Consider the following 18,628-nt stretch of genomic DNA (forward strand, 5'->3'; position numbering starts at 1 on the left):
AAGGATTGCTAAATATGTAGATTGAGACTGATTGAGAATGAAAATGGAATTACATATTCAAGAGTGAGAAAGAGTGAGAAAGGATGAAGCAAAATTGACATAAAATGAATGAGGGAGAGAGAGAGAGATAGAGCGAGGTATCACTCCCTAGTCCATTATTTCTGACAGATAAGGGGCAGGTGAGGTGACAGGGAGGGAGGATTGAGATAAGACGAGAGAAGGGAGAAGAAAGGAAAAAAAAAGGATGGAGGAGATAGGCGCTGGATAAGTGAGCAGCAGCTGGCACAGCTGGTGAGTTAGTCTTTCCAGATTTAGTTCGTTATTCTGATTAAATTTTTATTAAAATTTCAATGCTTGCATGAATGACGAGTTCATCTTGCAATTTTAGTTCGTTATTCCGATTAAATATTTACCAAAATTCCAATGCTCACATGAGTGGTGAGTTTGTTATGCCAGTTTTGGTTCTTTATTCTGACTAAATATTTATTAGAATTTCAATGCATTATTTCAGTTGTACGTTATAACAATCATGCGTACTCTACTGTACATACCTATCTTATGGGCTTGGAGATATAATAGACTGAATACTTATGTAGGAACTGAGACATATTTGGGGATTATTATTATTTATTTTATGTCTATGTCAACATGCATATATCAAAGCAATAAAATGAAATTTAAAGCTACAGTATTGGAAAGGGATAAAGATTTTCTTTATAAGTGCTTTAGTGTGCTGATATTGTTGTGGAGTTGGCTACATAGGGGAGGCTGCTGTGTTTCCCCCAAAATCATCATGTAAAACGATAAGTTACTTTCTCCTAGGAAGTTACTTCTCAAATCTATAATCATTAAGGCATAGGAAATAGGAAACAGGACTTCAAGAGTAATCAGAAATGAAAACTGAAAGTCATAAAATTCATAGTATTCTCTTTTCTTTGAGAAGTGCAGGTGTAGTAACCTTGGTCTTGAGACATAGGGTATTGCCAGATGCCCATCCAACCATTTTGTTGAACTTTTTTTTTTTTTTATGTAGGAGGGACACTGGCCAAGGGCAACAAAAATCCAATAAAAAAATGCCCACTGAGATGCCAGTCCCATAAAAGGGCCAAAGCAGTAGTCAAAAAATGATGCATAAGTGTCTTGAAACCTCCCTCTTGAAGTAATTCAAGTCACAGGAAGATGGAAATACAGAAGCAGGCAGGGAGTTCCAGAGTTTACCACAGAAAGGGATGAATGATTGAGAATACTGGTTAACTCTTGCATTAGAGAGGTGGACAGAGTAGGGGTGAGAGAAAGAAGAAAGTCTTGTGCAGCGAGGCCATGGGAGGAGGGGAGGCATGCAGTTAGCAAGATCAGAAGAGCAGTTAGCATGAAAATAGCGGTAGAAGACAGCTAGAGATACAACATTGCGGCGGTGAGAGAGAGGTTGAAGACAGTCAGTTAGAGGAGAGGAGTTGATGAGATGAAAAGCTTTTGATTCCACCCTTACAATTCTTGTTTATTTATAGGTACTTGTAATGTAAAGAAGTACTTATTTATTACACATGCTATTGGGTTGTGGAAAGCGTACGTAAAGGTGAGAATAAAAACTTAAAAAATATAAAAATTAAATTCCCCATCCCTAGTCTGATATCATGAGCTCTGACAAGGAAAATAATCCAAGAATCAAAATGGTATGGTAGCCACACTTCCATTGATGGCATAGGAATAATACATATATCAACTGATTTCTTATTTTTTTCTCATTTTAGTTGGTAAATAAAAAAAATATACAAAAAGTGCTACCTGACAAGACTCATATCTATGACAAAGCATAACACTGTACGGAATGATGGACGGGTGATCTACCAATAAACATTACCCAAAGATAGTATGACTAATTAACAGTAAATGAGATAGTAGGCTATGTGGCACCATACCTGTATAGGTAGGCAGGCAGGGAGGGGGAGGATTGAGGCTAGGAGCAAATTAGTTATTTATCAGTCAGTCTCTTGCAGTTTCCTGCTAAAACAGTGAGAGTGAATATGTTTATTGGATATATTTGAAAGGGGAAAAACTGCCAGCAGTGGAATACACTTACAGTAATGTGGAGTATGCAGATATGGTGTTTCTCTACAGATTCACAATGAATATGTGCATAGAGCATTTTCAATATAGAATAACTTGTTCTTTCACCTCAAGCAATATCTCCAGAAATTCATGTTACACCTTTACATTTTTCTGTTTCAGTCATTGTTTATATCACATTAAACAATGAAACTGCCAATTTACTTATTATTGGCATATTTTCTTACAGTATAGTATCATTAATGCTGTGTTGTTGATGTGTGTATTATTATCAATATCACTTTAAGCATCTACAAAGAATTTGTACAGTCAGTGCCAAAAAAAGATGACAAAATTCTGAGTCAGTGTCAGCATCCAAACGCCATCCAACTAATTTGATCCAGATGTATGGGAGAGGGGAGCACTCTTGGGCACACTCACACATTAACGGCTGTAGTACAGATTTGATAGTTGAGTGATAAGGAGATGTTTTTCATGCGTACTGAGTTGACTTCCACAAGTTACTGTTACATATCATTCCATATCTCTCACCAGTGGTTACTGAACTACGTATTACTGGTGACAAAATAAGATCTGTTATTGCTGTGTGCTGAGGAATAAAAACATCCAAAAGATAATTAGAGTTGCTGGAGTTAGAGAATTATGTAATGGTGGGTCAGGAGGTTCAGAGATGGTGGCCACACCACCTATCACAGAGCATAATACAAGGCCTGAGTTTAGAAAGAAAGCTGCTCAGCAAATCTTGAATACCATGAAAAGATAAGTAGAATGTAATCCTCTTCTAACAGGAAGGGGATTGAAGGAAAAGAACCCCTGTGTTGTTGGTGGTGAGTCTGAAATTTTTATGATACCATGATCTCATTCATATCTCTGAGCTTCTATCTAACTCCAGCGTCATGATCTCGGTCACATCTCTGAACCTCTCTCTATTCCAGCAATTCTAATTGATTCTTAGATGCTTTTATTCCTCAGCTCATGGCAACAACAGATTCTGTCTCATCACCAGTAATATGCAGTTTAAAAGGTATTGGTGGGGTGATATAGAAAGATGTGTAACAGTAACTTAGGGAAGTCAACTAGGGAAAGTGCCCAGCTGATCGGATGCATCCACAGCAGCTCCAAGGATCTACCTAGGTTTGATTGTGCAGTGGGCCAAACTTTGAGTCGTGGTTCCATTATAGGATCTTGTGTGAGGTGTAGGTGCAGGGAAAGGGGAAGTGTTACTAAAGGAGTGGCCGAAAGGGAGAAATGAGAGAGTGATACAAGGTAAACACTGGCAGTCGGTGATATCAACAGGGAAGATGGCAGCCAGTATGAACCCAAATATTTTTGAGGGCTTCAAGGAAGAGGATCTCAGTGTAGCACACACAAATAAACAAATGTGAAAAATTAAAGAAGGCAATGTGAAAATATGAGAAGAAATACATAGCTTAACAGTGATGATAAAGGCATGGAAGGAAGAAAGAGAAGTGGGTGGTGACAATGTAAAAAGAGATATCCAGTGATATAATGGAGATGAAAAAGAGGGAGATGGAAAAAGAAAAAGAAAAAGAAAACAAAGAACTGAGAGAAGAGGTGACAAAAACAATGGACTTAAAAAACTTTGCAAGAGAGAGAGGTTAGGGTTGGAGAAGTGAAAGAGTTAGTGACAGAGCAAGTCAAAAGTTAGAAAGAAGAGAGAGGACAACAACAAAAGGTAGACATGGAGAAGGTAAGGCAACAGCAACATGAACACAATAAGGATATGGAAAAGCAAGCAATTAAAATAATAAAGGAAAAAAGTAATCTTGTGAGAGACACAATACAGAGAAAGATGTGTGTGGTGGTATTTGGGGTTAAGGAGAAGAACCTACCCATGAAAATAGCTAGAGAGAAAGAAGTGAAAAGGGCTAAGGAAATTACAGCAGAAGTGGCAGAGGAAGAAGAGGGGTATATTGAACAAACTGAAGAGGTTTACGGGATCATAAAGTACAAAGAAAATGGAACAAGACCAATGAAAACAAGATTCATGTCACAAACAGCAGTGGAACATGTCTTGAAAAGAACAGGAGAATTGGCAAAAGTAGGAGTGAAGGAAATATAGATAAAAAGAGACATGAATGAAGAAGAGAGTTGAGAATAGAGGCCCAGTCAAAAAAATAAGGAGAACACAGGAACAAGTGAGGAGGTTCACCTGGAAAGTTGTGGACATGGATGGAGGATTATTTAAAAGGGAGGGAAATGAGAACAGTAATCAGGGACACTAATTTAAGTTGTCACAAAGTGACAAGTGAGGTACCTCAAGGACCTGTGTTGGCACCTATTATGTTTCAAATATATTTACATGATATGACAGAGGATCTAAATAGTTATATAAACCTGTTTGCTGATGATGCAAAAATAATGAAAATAATAAAGGATGAAAATGACTGCAAGGAGTTACAAAAGGATATTGACAAGATACATGTATGGAGCCAAAGATGGAAACTAGAATTTAATGCCAGAAAATACCACATGTTGGAAATAGGAAAAGTAAAAAGAGACCTTCATGGAAGGACAGAATGGGAGAAATAATAATGAAGAGTAATGAAGGAAAAGATTTGGGAGTAATGATCCACTTTAAACACTTGAAACACTTTATTATAAAGTTAGTTATAGCCTTAGTTATAAAAATACATGGATTTCTGTACAAAAATATGAGCTAGCCTTTATAGTAAGCAAAGCTTTTCAGGCAAGGATATGGGAGATATATGTAACAAGGTAATTTGAAATTAGAGATTATATTTAACTTAAGAAATATCTAATATATTAGGTAAGTAAGTTTAAAAAAAAAAAGCATTATAAAATGAGGAAATATAGATAGTGAGATAATGAGATGAATATGATATTAAATAGCTAAAGTGGAATAAGTGTGGGTACACTGATATAAGGTAGTGGAAAAAAGGAATTGTGAGAGTAGATGAATATGGATACATTGCGGTATAGTGGAATAAATAGGATTCACATGAATAAAATGGTAAGCAGGGGTATATATGTTGTTGTAGATAGGTATATATTTAGACACTATGGGAAGATAAGATGAGAGATGTTGCAATGAATAAAAAACAAAGACTAGTATGCATCCAGGAGATGATTTTTAAGTTTATTTTTAAATTCATTAAGTGAGTGGACATTTTTAGTGTGATAAGGCAGAGAATTCCATATTAGAGGGCCTAAGTTCATAGTTAAGTGACGGAAGAGACTTAAGTGGTGAGTTGGCATACTTAGCTGTTTACTGTGCCATGTGGTGTAGCTGCGGGATGGAAGAGAAGCATTAATGATGTTTTTGTACATATAGGTTGCAATAGAAGGTTTTGTTATGTCTTCAAGCTTTAGTATATTCATGTTTTTGAAAAGTGGAGTGGTGTGTTCAAGATATGAACTATGTGTGATGATGTGGATTATCTTTTTATAAATTAAGTTTATGTATTTCAGATGTGTGGCATGTGTAGTACTCCAGATTGGATTACAGTATTAGAGATGTGGATATATGTGTGCATAATAGAGTGTTTTTAGGACTTTACAGGGCATAAAATCTCATATTTTGTATAACATGGCAGTGCTTCTTGAAAGTCTTTGAGAAATATTATTCAGGACACGCTATCATCTGAAAGGCACATAAATGGAATATTTGGCTCTACATACAGTTTGTTAACAAACGTTAGGGTGGCATTTAACTATTTAGGTGAAGAAATAGTATAGAAAATTATAACAAGCACAATACATCCTAAATTGGAATATGCAGCAGTAGTTTGGGCTCCACATAGAAAAAAAGATATACAGAAACTGGAAAGAATACAGAGGATAGTGGTACCAGAAGAAAGACTTGAAGAGGTGGGATTATCAACACTACAAGAGCAAAGAAAAAGAGCAGACCTGATAACAGTATACAAATTAGTAAACAATATAGAAAGAATAGACAGAAATGGCTTGGTACCACAGATGGAGGAGGGAAAGAGATGGATGAGGGGGCATGGGAAGAAAATAAAGAAGAGTGGATGTTCAGGTGACATCAAGAAATGCAGCTTCCCGTATAGAACTATTGAAATCTGGAATGACTTGAAGGAAGAGGTGGTACACATATTTAAAGAGAAACTGGATAAATATGGTTATGGAGACAGGACAAAATGAGCTTTGGCTCATGCCCTGTACAATACAATTAGGTAAATACCACTAGGTAAACATATACACCACACAAACACACACACACACACACACACACACACACAGTGTGTGTGTGTGGGACCAATAATGTTTGTAATATATGTGAATGACATAAATGAAGAAATAGACCTATGACTTGAATTCCTTCAAGAGGGAGGTTTCAAGACACTTATTCATCAATTTTTGACCACTGCTTTGACCCTTTTATGGGACTGGCATTTCAGTGGGCATTTTTTTTAATTAGATTTTTGTTGCCCTTGACCAGTGTCCCTCCTACATAAAAAAAAAAAAAAAAAAATAGTGACCAATCTTTGGGTAGGACTGAGACCACTGACACACCACACACACAGTGAGGTCACAACCCCTTGTGTTACATCCCGTACCTACTTGCTGCTAAGTGAACAGGGGCTACACATTAAGAGGCTTACCCATTTTGCCTTGCCATGCCTGGGATTTGAACCTGGGCCTTCTTGGTTGTGAGCCAAGTGTGCTAATCACTACACTACACGGTGTGCGTGTTCATGTGTGTGTGTGTGTGTGTTTGAGTTTTCATCGTTGCTGGTACTGCAAAGCAGTTGTGTATTTGTAATGGACCTTTTTTTAATTAGAGTAAAACTTAAAAGTGACTTGGAAATTTATTTACAGTAAAACTTAAAAGTGACTTGGAAATAATAAAATTGTAACTTAATAGTGACTTTCAAATAGTAAGATAAAACTTGGGAGTAATGAAATGGTTCACTAGGTTATTGTTTAAGAAATAACTTGATGCTATAAACAAAAAAAAATAAATTAAAGTTTTTCTCTCTTCATACATTGAGTTTTCACATGAAACTGTAGGTTGAAAAGAAAAGGTAAAAATGGATAGTTACATGAAAAATTCTAATGATGTTGTCCTTAATTTAATAAGATTTAATCTAAAAGCTGACTGAAGTTTTCATCCATATTATATATTATGACACCTATTGAACATGTTTCTTCTCCATTTTGTCCTTTCACTTGTTTTCATTTTCATTGCTATCTGTTTTGGGATGATCTTCTGGTGAGTACATTATTTTTTCAGTTCATTCCAGAGACTGTAAGTAATGCTTACATACTCCTTTTTAGTGTTTCTTTGAATATATACACCAGTGAGCCTTTTTTCCACAACTATGCAGTTTTCCCTGCCTATAAATTTATTGTCTCATTGTTTTCAAGACTTGTTAATATTTTACACAATAGCTAAGGTAAAAAATTTCAGATAGTGCAAAAACTTCAAGAAGAGAGGAATAGTAATTGTAGCTGTTGTATGAATAGAGAATTAATTGCAAGTTTTCAGGGTAGGTTATTTTCATTTGTTTATTCTCTTGCAGATGAGGTGATTACGGCTTCTCCCCCTGTAGTGTGTTCACTACTAGAGGCAACCTGCAGAAGTGGTGAGTGCATCAACAAGACCCAAGTGTGTGATGGAAGGCCAGACTGCAAGGACTCCTCAGATGAAGACCGTTGTGGTGCGTACCATCTGTTACCTTGCATGTACCTCTCTTTTTTAGCTGCAGTTTGAGAACTTTGCTTATAGCTGCATTGTGCAGCTGAAAGATAAAGTGATGAAAAAATCTCTCCATCCTACTCATTATCATCTTGATCATCATCAAGATGATAATGATACTTTATAAAAGATAACTCTCTGAAAAATGTTTCTTTTAATGTAGACTGTTAACTAATCAATTTTGTTATTGTGGTTTTATGTAATTCAGTATTATTCTTCCTTTCCTAGGCCGGTGTGAACCAAATGAGTTCCAGTGTGACAACCGGAAGTGTGTGCTCAAAACGTGGCTTTGTGACTCAGACAACGACTGCGGGGACAACTCAGACGAACAATACTGTGGCATCAGTGATCCAGGTATTTTGGGGGCTTCATATTTCATTAAATTGTTTTATTTATTAATCTATTTATTTTATTAGTTTATTTATTTGATTTGATTTTTTTATGCCTCTTATAAAATCATACTTGTAGAATTATATGCATTTCTCTCTCTCTCTCTCTCTCTCTCTCTCTCTCTCTCTCTCTCTCTCTCTCTCTCTCTCTCTCTCTCTCTCTCTCTCTCTCTCTCTCTCTCTCTCTCTCTCTCTCTCTCCCCCTTTAGTTAGTTATTGCAGATATTTTCAAATTCATAACCTTATTTTTTCTCCAGATTTGTTTTATAGTTCATGGGTGACAAATAAAACATACATCAATCTTCATGAAATTGTAGCTAAGCTGAACAATAGTAGGAGTGAATACAGGGTTGTACAAGCATAACTTTATCCTCTACGTATGTCACAGCTACATATATAGACACAAATTTATGTTCTTATATCTCTTTAGATATGTTTTATAGCTCATGGCTGACAACAGAAACATAAACCAATCTGTATTGCTTCCATTCCTCCAGATGGAATTTGTAACAAGAGTTTGTTGCACTAGAATACTGATTTTGAACCTTACCTTCGAACCTTGAAGTGAATTTATCTCCTGGGATTGAAGAGTTATTAAGCATGGGCTACAATGATTGAATGTTAAATAGTAACTGTAAACTTCCATATGTAGCTTGTACATTTTCTCTATTGGAAGTAAGGGAATATATCAAGCTGAGTAGTTAAATGACAAAAGAAAAGTTGAGAATCACTGCATTATGCTGCTTTTTATTTTTTATTTTTAAAACAGCACTTAGAATGGATATATTTCCAAATCTAGTTTATTACCATTAAATTATATTTTGCAGTTAAGAGATGATCAAATAAATCACCTTCCAACCTTTCCACAGATGCCTTCTGCCACAACAATGAGTTCATGTGCCGGTCAGGATCACAGTGCATCCCCAAGTCCTTCCACTGTGATGGAGATAATGACTGCATGGATCTCTCTGATGAAGATGGATGCCGCAAACCTGAGGTGAAAGAGCCACCACCACGCAATGTGATGGTTTGGGTGGGTGAGACCTTCAACATCACTTGTCGAGTTGAGGGAGTGCCAACCCCCATTGTGCTCTGGAGGCTGAACTGGGGTCATGTTCCAGCCAAGTGTCAAATGACCAGGTGGGTTGTTGGTATGGGGAATATAAATGAAAGTTATTTTCTTTCTAATTCCTTAGAGAGAGAGAGAGAGAGAGAGAGAGAGAGAGAGAGAGAGAGAGAGAGAGAGAGAGAGAGAGACTATCCACTTCAAATATGCTTTACAAATGCACATTAAAACAGACATTGAGAACAGATGTGGAACGATAGCTAGTCCAAAGAATATTAACTTTTCACAGATGGTAGAATTAGATATATACTGTATGCACATATTCCCGGAATTGTATATTGATGTTTCTCCACAAATCATTCCCAATATTTCTCTCCAGATACTGTATATAGTCAACAATGTGTGCATACTGTAGAGCCTTAAAAATCCTTACAGCACCATATTAGTGGCATTGGCATACATAATGGTGGTCTGTGCCCAACCATCTGGTCCCTCACATCAGAGGGACACAAGACTCTTCTGTGCTTACTGTGTGCCACAATATGTAAATTTATTTTGATATTTACTTGGATTTTCTGACCACTGTCAAGTTCTACACAAGTAGTAACATTGCCAGTGAGGAAATACAATAAGGATTTGTAAGCTGAATACATCCAAGTATTAAGTTTTGGGCAGAACTTTGGTTGTGGATATGAGTGGTTCTGTTTCTCATGATTTTGCATGATAAGTATATAGCAGCTGTTCTGTACAGCAGTAGAATACAGTTTATGTTTGATGTGTGTGATGTTTTTTATCACATTCATTCCATATTGCAGTAGAGTGTAAGTTTTTATGTAGATAATTTTAAAAGCTTCCAGAATGTAGTATAACTATATTTATGCTAGATGATCTATGTATTTATTTATTCATTTATTTATCATTATTTTTATTAAGTGTTTTCAGCATCAACTGTTGTTGTCCAAGGGTTACATCATGTTAGGTATCTGTGATCACTGAAAGTAAAGACAAATATTTCTGTTAAGACAAACCATGAAATTCAGCTTGATCAAACCTTCATATCTGATGCCCTTTGTTTCTGAATTTTATGAATATTAACTGTATCAGATTATTTTCCACATGCCTTAATCAGCAGCTTTACCAAAACACGATGTTTCTCCTCCACCAGCAAAAATGGATTTGGGATGCTAGTTTGTCCAGATGCCCAACCTACAGACCAGGGAGCCTACTCCTGTGAGGCAATTAATGGCAAAGGATCTGTGTTTGCCACACCTGATGCCATTGTTGTTGTAAAGGGAATTCCTATCAACCAGTGTCAGCCACCTTCATTCAACAGTCTTGCTATCTCTCAGGAGGACTGCTTGAGCTGTTTCTGTTTTGGTATCACGAATGATTGTTTCTCCACTGATATGTTCATCACACAGGTGTGTATACAGATGTAAACTGATGGCACCAATGAAATTCCCTGGAACCACTCCTGTTATGCACTGGTATACATTCCCATCTTAACATACAAATAGGATTCTTTGGAGTTGAAAATACAAAATGAGAAAAATATTGTATATGGAAATTTAAAAAAATTATAGAGAGAAAAGATTGCCTGAATTATTTAATGAGTATGATGTATTTTTTAGGAGAGGGAATCATATCTGTGTGCCCATCTCTATTTTAATTGTCTTATAAGATGCAAACAATAACTAGATAGGTATTCTGAAATAATGGTAAGCCAATGCAGTTTGACACTATTCATCTTCACAATAATATATGAGCATCAGTCTCTATTACAGATTAATTTATCTGTATATACTACCTTAGACTGATGTACTCTTTTATTTCTCCCTTACAGCTGCCACCACCCAATGGTGACTCATTCACTCTTGTTGGGGCAAACCAAGATCAGACCCAGGGCAATTATGTGGTTCGAGATAATGATTACCCTCTGTCCTCCAGACATCTTGCTTACAACCTACCCGGGACTCAGTATTCAGACCGGGTTGTGGTAAGTAATCTTACCTCATGCCATTGATATTCTGCTAACCAGAGCTATAATATATATATATATATATATATATATATATATATATATATATATATATATATATATATATATATATATATATATATATATATATATATATATATATAATACTAAGAAGGAAATGTCTTATTCTTTGCAAAAAATACACTGAAAATGACATCAATAGATTTTCTGTTTTCATATTAACTAATAATTTCCAGTTCATGTGAAGTGGATGATAGTCTGTGGTAAAGTAGTGAAAGTTGATGTAAGAATAATGAAGGTTGCAGATGAGAAAGAAGATTCAAGAAAAAAAATATAAGATAATGGACAAGATTTTGATGGAGATGATGGTGATACTGCTGGTTGTATTGAGGATAGCAAAAAGATCCTAATAGTAATGATAACTGGTAATAACTGCAAAAAAGATTGATTATGATGACAATGCCAACAACAGTACCTTACATGTATTTAGTTTTCTCATAGAGGCTCAGCACTAAGATTCCCCTCTCTCACTGAGGAATATTTGAGGGTGTGTAGGTTCATTTTAGGGTCTAAGCCTCTAAGGTGTGGGTGTGTTTGGCCATCTTGTCTGACTTATTCCCTATTATATATATATACTGTTAACAGTGGCAGTGGTGCTTGGCATTACACAAAACAAAACTAATTATCTGCTCGTTTTTCACCTGCAGCTCAATGTAGACCGTTCCAAGCTTAGGGGACCAGGGGACTTGGCGGTGTATTTCTCCCTTCCTGACTCTCACAAGCGTCAGCAACTTGCCTCCTTTGGTGGTTATCTCCGCTACAGGATCACATACTCTCACTTTGGGGCAAGCCAGACTACCAGCCATCCTGATGTCATCATCAGGGTGAGTGCAAGTTGGTTATGTTTAAAACCAAAGCCTGACTGTAGAAGGTGCATACCATTATCATGATAATAGTGCAAGTGAAATGTGTGTGTGTGTGTATATGTATTTACTTAGTTGTATTGTACAGGGCACAAGCCAGAGCTCATTTTGTCCTGTCTCCATAACCATATTTATCCAGTTTCTCTTTAAATGTGTATGCTGTTTGCCACAGCCACCTCTTCCTTCAAATCATTCCAGATTCCAATAGTTCTATATAGGAAGCTGCATTTCTTGATGTTGTTTGAACATCCACTCTTCTTTATTTTCTTGCCATGCCCCCTTGTCTGCCACTCCCTCCTCCATCTGTGGTACCAAGTCATTTCTGTCTATTCTTTCTATATTGTTTACTAATTTGTACATTGTTGTCAGTTCTCTTCTTTCTCTTCTTGTAGTTTTGGTAACCCATCTCTTCAAGTCTCTTCACAAATTAAGTCTTTCAATTCTGGTACCATCTTTGTCGCTATCCTATGTATTCTTTCCAGTTTTGGTATATCTTTCTATGTGGAACCCAAACTACTAATGCATATTCCAATTTAGATCGTATTGTGCTTGTAATTTTTTTCATAATTTCTTCATCTAAATAGTTAAACATCACATTAATATTTGTTAATAAGCTGTATATAGAGCTGAATATCTCGTTTGTGTCTTTCAGATCAAAGTGTTTCCTGAATAATTACTCCCAAATCTTTTTCATCATTACTTTTTGTTATAATTTCTCCTCCCATTTTGTATTTCCATGAAGGTCTCTTTTTTTTACTTTTTCTTGTTTCCAATATGTGGCATTTTCTGGCATAGAATTCTAGTTTCCATCTTTGGCTCCATACATGTATCTTGTCAATATCCTTTTGTAACTCCTTGCAGTCATTTTCATCCTTTATTATTTTTATTATTTTTGCACCATCAGCAAACAGGTTTATATAACTATTTAGATCCTCTGTCATATCATTTAGATATATTTGAAACATAATAGGTGCCAACACAGATCCTTAAGGTACCCTATTTGTTACTTTGTGCCAATTCAAATTAGTGTCTCTGATTACTTTCTTCATTTCCCTCCTGTGTAAATAATCCTCCATCCATCTCAATGTTGCTCCCTTTAGTCCTCCTCCAGCTTCCTCATAAGGCTTTTGTGGGGAACTTTATTAAATGCTTTTTTGAGATCCAGGTATACTGCATCAACCCATCTGTTCCTCTCTTGCTCTCCATCTATTACTCTTATATAGAAGCTCAGTAGATTTGTGACACAAGATCTCTTTTTCCTGAATCCAAATTGCTTTTCTGTATCTTTTCATTTTCTAGATATTGGACTCATCTACCTTTAATTACTATTTCATAAAGCTTGCTTTCAATACTTGTTAGTGACACTGGTCTATAATTTAATGGTTCCATTTTATATCCCCCTTTGTATATTGGCACTATGTTAGCTCCTTTCCATTCCCTTGGTACTTTTCTTTCTCTCAATGAGCTCCCATATGGCTTCTTCCATTTGTTCTCTGCATTCTTTTAATATCCATCCATTTACTTGATCTGGTCACATAGCTTTTCTAACATCCAGCTCTTCCACCAGTTTCTTGATTTTTTGTCTCCTTACTTGTATCTCCTGGATTCCCTCATTCTTTGATATCAGTTTTGATGCCACAAATTCAGTTTCCTTTGTAAACACAGACTGAAAACTCTCATTCATTAGTTCACTCATCTCCTCAGTAGCCTCATAGATTCTTCCTTCCCTTTTTAACTTGTTTATACCATCCTTGTGTTTCATTTTCCCATTTGTGTATTTGTAGAAGAGTTTGGGTTCCTCCTTGCATTTTCTTACTATGTCACTTTCAAAGTTTCTTTCTTCTTCTCTTATTATACTTTAGTCATTCCTTGCCTTTCTATATTCTTCTCTAGCATTTCTGTTCAGTTGTCTCATCATTTTCTTTCATACCCTGTCCTTTTTCTTTTTTGCTTCTACACACCTGGTATTATACCACTCATGTTTCTCAATTTTCACTTTATAACTTGGCACAAATTGTTGCACACCTTCTCTATACTTGCTAAAGAATATCTCATATTTTCTTGCACTGCTTTACCTTCAAATAGCTCTTTCCAGTTAATTTTCCCATAAAATTTATTAAGTTCTGCAAAGTTTGCCTTAGCATAGTTCTATCTCTCATTTCTGTATTGTTCTTTCCTGTGCAACTGTTTCCTCCTGTAGTACTATTTCTATCATCACATGATTGCTTCTTCTCATTGGACTCAGACACTGTATACTTGGTCTACTTTCTGGGGTTTTTGTAAACACTAAGTCCAACTGTGATGGTTCTTCTCCTCTGCATCTTGTAGGCTTGTTCACCCATTGTCTCATTGTATTCACCATCATGGTTTGCATAAGTTCTTTGCTCCATGACCCAACATTTTCTTTCACTTCCATCTCCTCCTAGTTAATTCCTTTAGTGTTGAAGTTGCCTACTAAGAGCACTTTGTTATTTTTCTGTATCATTTCTTCTATACTATTTTTTGTTTCTAGTTGCATACTTTTAAAGGTATTGGTCTTCCATGCATTAGTCTTTGGTGGTATGTATGTCACAATGATTTTCCTTTTTTTTCACTTCCTTTGATCATAATCACAACACTCAATGTTTCTGCCACTCTATCACCATATTCCACTTCCTCAACAACAATATCCTCTTGTACCAATATCATCACTCCTCCTCCCTTTTCTTTTCTGTCTCTCCTCCATGTGAAATATTCTTCCTTTGCAAATCCCAACTTTATTTCCTCTTTTAGTTTGGTTTCTGTTAAACATACCACATCTGCTTTATTGTTCTTTAAGTAGTCTTTAAGTTCCAATAGGCTTGACACCAAACCATCTACATTAGTATACATAATCTTTAAACTTCTATTTGGTGATCTTGTATGGCATCATTGTGCCACCATTTCCTCACTTTCATGTCCACAGCTTTATAAATGAATCTCCTCGCTGTGTTCTCTCTGCATTTTTTGAATGGGCCTCTACTCCCAACTCTTCCAGTTTACTTCTCTCTTCTTCTTTCATATCCGTTTTTATCTATATTTCCTTCATTCCTGTTCTTTGCAAGACATGTTTCACTGCTGTTTGCGACATGAATCTTATTTTCATTGGTCTTGTTCCATTTTCTTTATACTTTCTGATCCTGTAAGCCTCTTCAATTTGTTCGATATACCCCGTCTTCTTCCTCTGCCACTTGTATAATTTCCTTAGTGCTTTTCACTTCTTCTTTTTCTCTCTAGCTGTTTTCATGGGTAGGTTCTTCTCCTTAACCCCAAATACCACCACACACATCTTTCTCTGTACCATGTCTCACACAAGATTACTTTTTTTCCTTTATTATTTTAATTGCTTGCTTTTCTATATCCTTATTGTGTTCTTGTTGCTGTTGCCTTATTATCTCCTCCATGTCCATCTTTTGTTGTTGTTCTCTCTCTTCTTTCTAACTTTTGACTTGCTCATTCTCTAACTCTAACTTCTCTAACCCTAACCTCTCTCTCTTGCAAAGTTTTCTTTAACTCTTCATTCTCTTCCTTTAGTTTTTTTAATTTCCTCACAGTACTCCTTGTTTAAGTCTACTATTTTTGTCAACTCTTCTCTCAGTTCATTGTTTTCTTTTTCTCTTTCCATCTCCCTCTTTTTCATCTCTGTTATATCACTGGATATCTTTTGTAAATTGTCACCATCCACTTCTCTTTCTTCCTTCCATGCCATTAAGCTACGTATTTCTAAGCTATGTATTTCTTCTTGTATTTTCACGTTGTCTTCTTTAATTTTTCACATTTGTTTATTTGTGTGTGCTACACTGAGATCCTCTTCCTTGAAGCCCTCAGAAATATATGGGTTCATGCCAGCTGCACTCTTCCCTGTTGATATCACCAACCGCCAGTGTTTACCTTGTATCACTCTCTCATTTCTCCCTTTTGGCCGCTCCTTTAGTAACAGTTTCTCTTCCCCTGCACCTACACCTCACACAAGACCCTACTGTGGAGACAGGACTCAAAGTTTGCCCCCCCTGCACAATCCTTGGAGTTGCTGTGGATGCATCTGATCAGCTGAGTGGCGCACATGCGTCCACACGTGCGCGCATGTGTGTGTGTGTGTGTACCTAGGTGCATTTACCTAGTTTGACATACAGGAAAGGAGATACCCTCCAAATCTCCTCTTTCCATATCTATTAGTATCCAACTTTCTCTTTTTTTTCTTAAGGTTGTGAATACTTTTTGCATGGGCCACTCTCTCACCTAAATTATTTCAGTCTTTGTTTCTGTAGGGAAAATTGTGGTTATTGATGCCTCTCCCACACACACACTATGTTATTTTCTTTTAAGAATTCCTCCAAGCACTTACATGAATCTTTTAACATTTTCTCATGATCTTCCTCACTCCAAGCATTAGTGTTTGGTAGCATATATACCACTACATAATTTCTTATCAATCTCTCTCTCCCTTGATTTTTATCTTTAGGGTTTCTGCCAGATTTTTTTTTTCATACTTAGCTCATTTTATCTTTTTTTTTTCCAATGAAAACATCACTCTCCCTTCATTATTCTCTCTTCTGTTACTTTTTCATATGTTATATTTTGTCTGCCTTAATACATATTGTCTCCCCTACATCATGCAGTTTTGTCTCAACCAGTCCCACAATGTTCAGTTTCTTTTCTCTTAAATATCATTCAATTATTGTTGATGTAATACTTTTCACATTCCTGTATGTCATTCTCCAATATTCAACTCCCTTTTTCAGTTCCTTTCTCTGTTTTCTTCCTTATGTATATACCATATACCTCTGGTCTCTCTCTCTCTCTCTCTCTCTCTCTCTCTCTCTCTCTCTCTCTCTCTCTCTCTCTCTCTCTCTCTCTCTCTCTCTCTCTCAGTTCTTTGTTCATTCAATTTATGTTTCTTATTTGGTTAGGTATGTACTCTTTGGTCCAGACATTTTTTTCTGCTCATCCATCTTTGCCAGCTTCTATGAAGCTGCTAGCATATCTTCTGCATCACTTTATTTGGTCTTTATCCATTCTTTCTTTATTTTTTTGTTCTGTGAATTTCTGTTTCATTTCACAAATTCCTTCCCTCTTCCTGCATTTTCTCCACACTTTTTTTCATCACCTTAGTCACTGTGGATATGTGTGTGTGTGTGCTTGTGTGTGTGTGCACACATTTATTTGTTCATATTTGCCAATGCATTTTACATCATTGAATCAAGCTCATAATATCCAGTCCTTTAAGGTAAAATTATCATATTCTTTAGATTTTGTGTATAATTTTTTTGCACACCACTTTTGAAATGTATTCCCTGGATCCATTGTATATGTTCATCTACTTTTGATATATATGAATTATAAGAGTGAAACTAGGCTTTTACTTTCTAGTATATTAATAATAAAATTTTTTCCAGTCTCTTTTCAAAACACAATTTTATATTGTTATTGGTATATTATTAGTATTCACAATTCAGACCTATAGAATCACATTTCATTGTACTTAATTAATATTACAGTTTATATTTATAGGTATATTTATGTGTGTGTGTGTGTGTGTGTATTTACCTAGTTGTATTTACCTAGTTGTATAGTACAGGGTCCGAGCCAAAGCTCAATTAGTCCTGTCTCCATACCCGAATTTGTCCAATTTCTCTTTAAACATGTGCACACTCTTTGCCGCAACCACCTCTTCTTTTAAGTTATTCCATATTTCAACCGTTCGATGCGGAAAGCTGTATTTCTTAATATCTCCCAAACAATGACTCTTCTTTAATTTCTTCATATGTCCCCTTGTACGTCTATCTCCTTCCTCCACTTTTACAACTAGGTCATCTCTGTCTATGTGTGTGTGTGTGTGTGTGTGTGTGTATTGTTGCCATTTATATATATCCATTTTTATGTATTCTTCTTAGGGGAATGGCTTGACTCTGATGCATGTTCATGACGGAACCTTCCAAGAAAACATTGAAAACTGGGTAGATGTGCGGTTTTTCTACGGCCATTGGTTCAAGCGCGTGGTTCAGTGGGGTGGCCGAATCAAGGTGGAACAGCCTGCCTCCAGAGAGGATATTATGATGGTGCTGGAAAATATGGACTTACTGCTCATCAGGTGTGTGTGTGTGTGTGTGTGTGTGTGTTTGTGTGTGTATATTTTCATCTCTAATGGATTCACTCAAACTGAGGTCTTAGCTCCTAACCCAGTAAGAAGGATGTAGCTGATTGGTTGCCCTTTTTCCCTTGATACTCTCAGTGCCATGCTACATATCACATGCTTCAGAACCCAGAGATGTTTGCAAAAACTCAATAAAATTAAAATTTTATTAATTATGACAAGTATAATGAGAAACTTGCTCCAAAATCTTTTATCACTTTTTACTTATGATTGATATATTTAGCAGCATGTAAAGGCATTGAATTATGTAGTTCTTTAGAAAAAAAAAACTTATTGAACATAGTGGTACAGTCAGATTGTTGATA

The 18,628-nt window shown here is 36.1% G+C and overlaps 1 protein-coding gene across 1 annotated transcript in view; it reads left to right on the top strand.

Moving 5' to 3' along the window:
- The window catches only part of LOC135109126 (basement membrane-specific heparan sulfate proteoglycan core protein-like), a 359,280-nt gene that overhangs the window by 202,203 nt on the left and 138,449 nt on the right, over window positions 1-18,628 (top strand). The window contains 7 exon segments of the mRNA XM_064020215.1: window positions 7,629-7,736; window positions 8,003-8,128; window positions 9,033-9,303; window positions 10,395-10,650; window positions 11,073-11,225; window positions 11,936-12,112; window positions 18,064-18,260. Coding sequence (XP_063876285.1) covers window positions 7,629-7,736; window positions 8,003-8,128; window positions 9,033-9,303; window positions 10,395-10,650; window positions 11,073-11,225; window positions 11,936-12,112; window positions 18,064-18,260 — 1,288 coding nt within the window.

The sequence above is a fragment of the Scylla paramamosain genome, chromosome 18, assembly GCF_035594125.1.
Source record: "Scylla paramamosain isolate STU-SP2022 chromosome 18, ASM3559412v1, whole genome shotgun sequence".
NCBI lineage: Eukaryota > Metazoa > Arthropoda > Malacostraca > Decapoda > Portunidae > Scylla > Scylla paramamosain.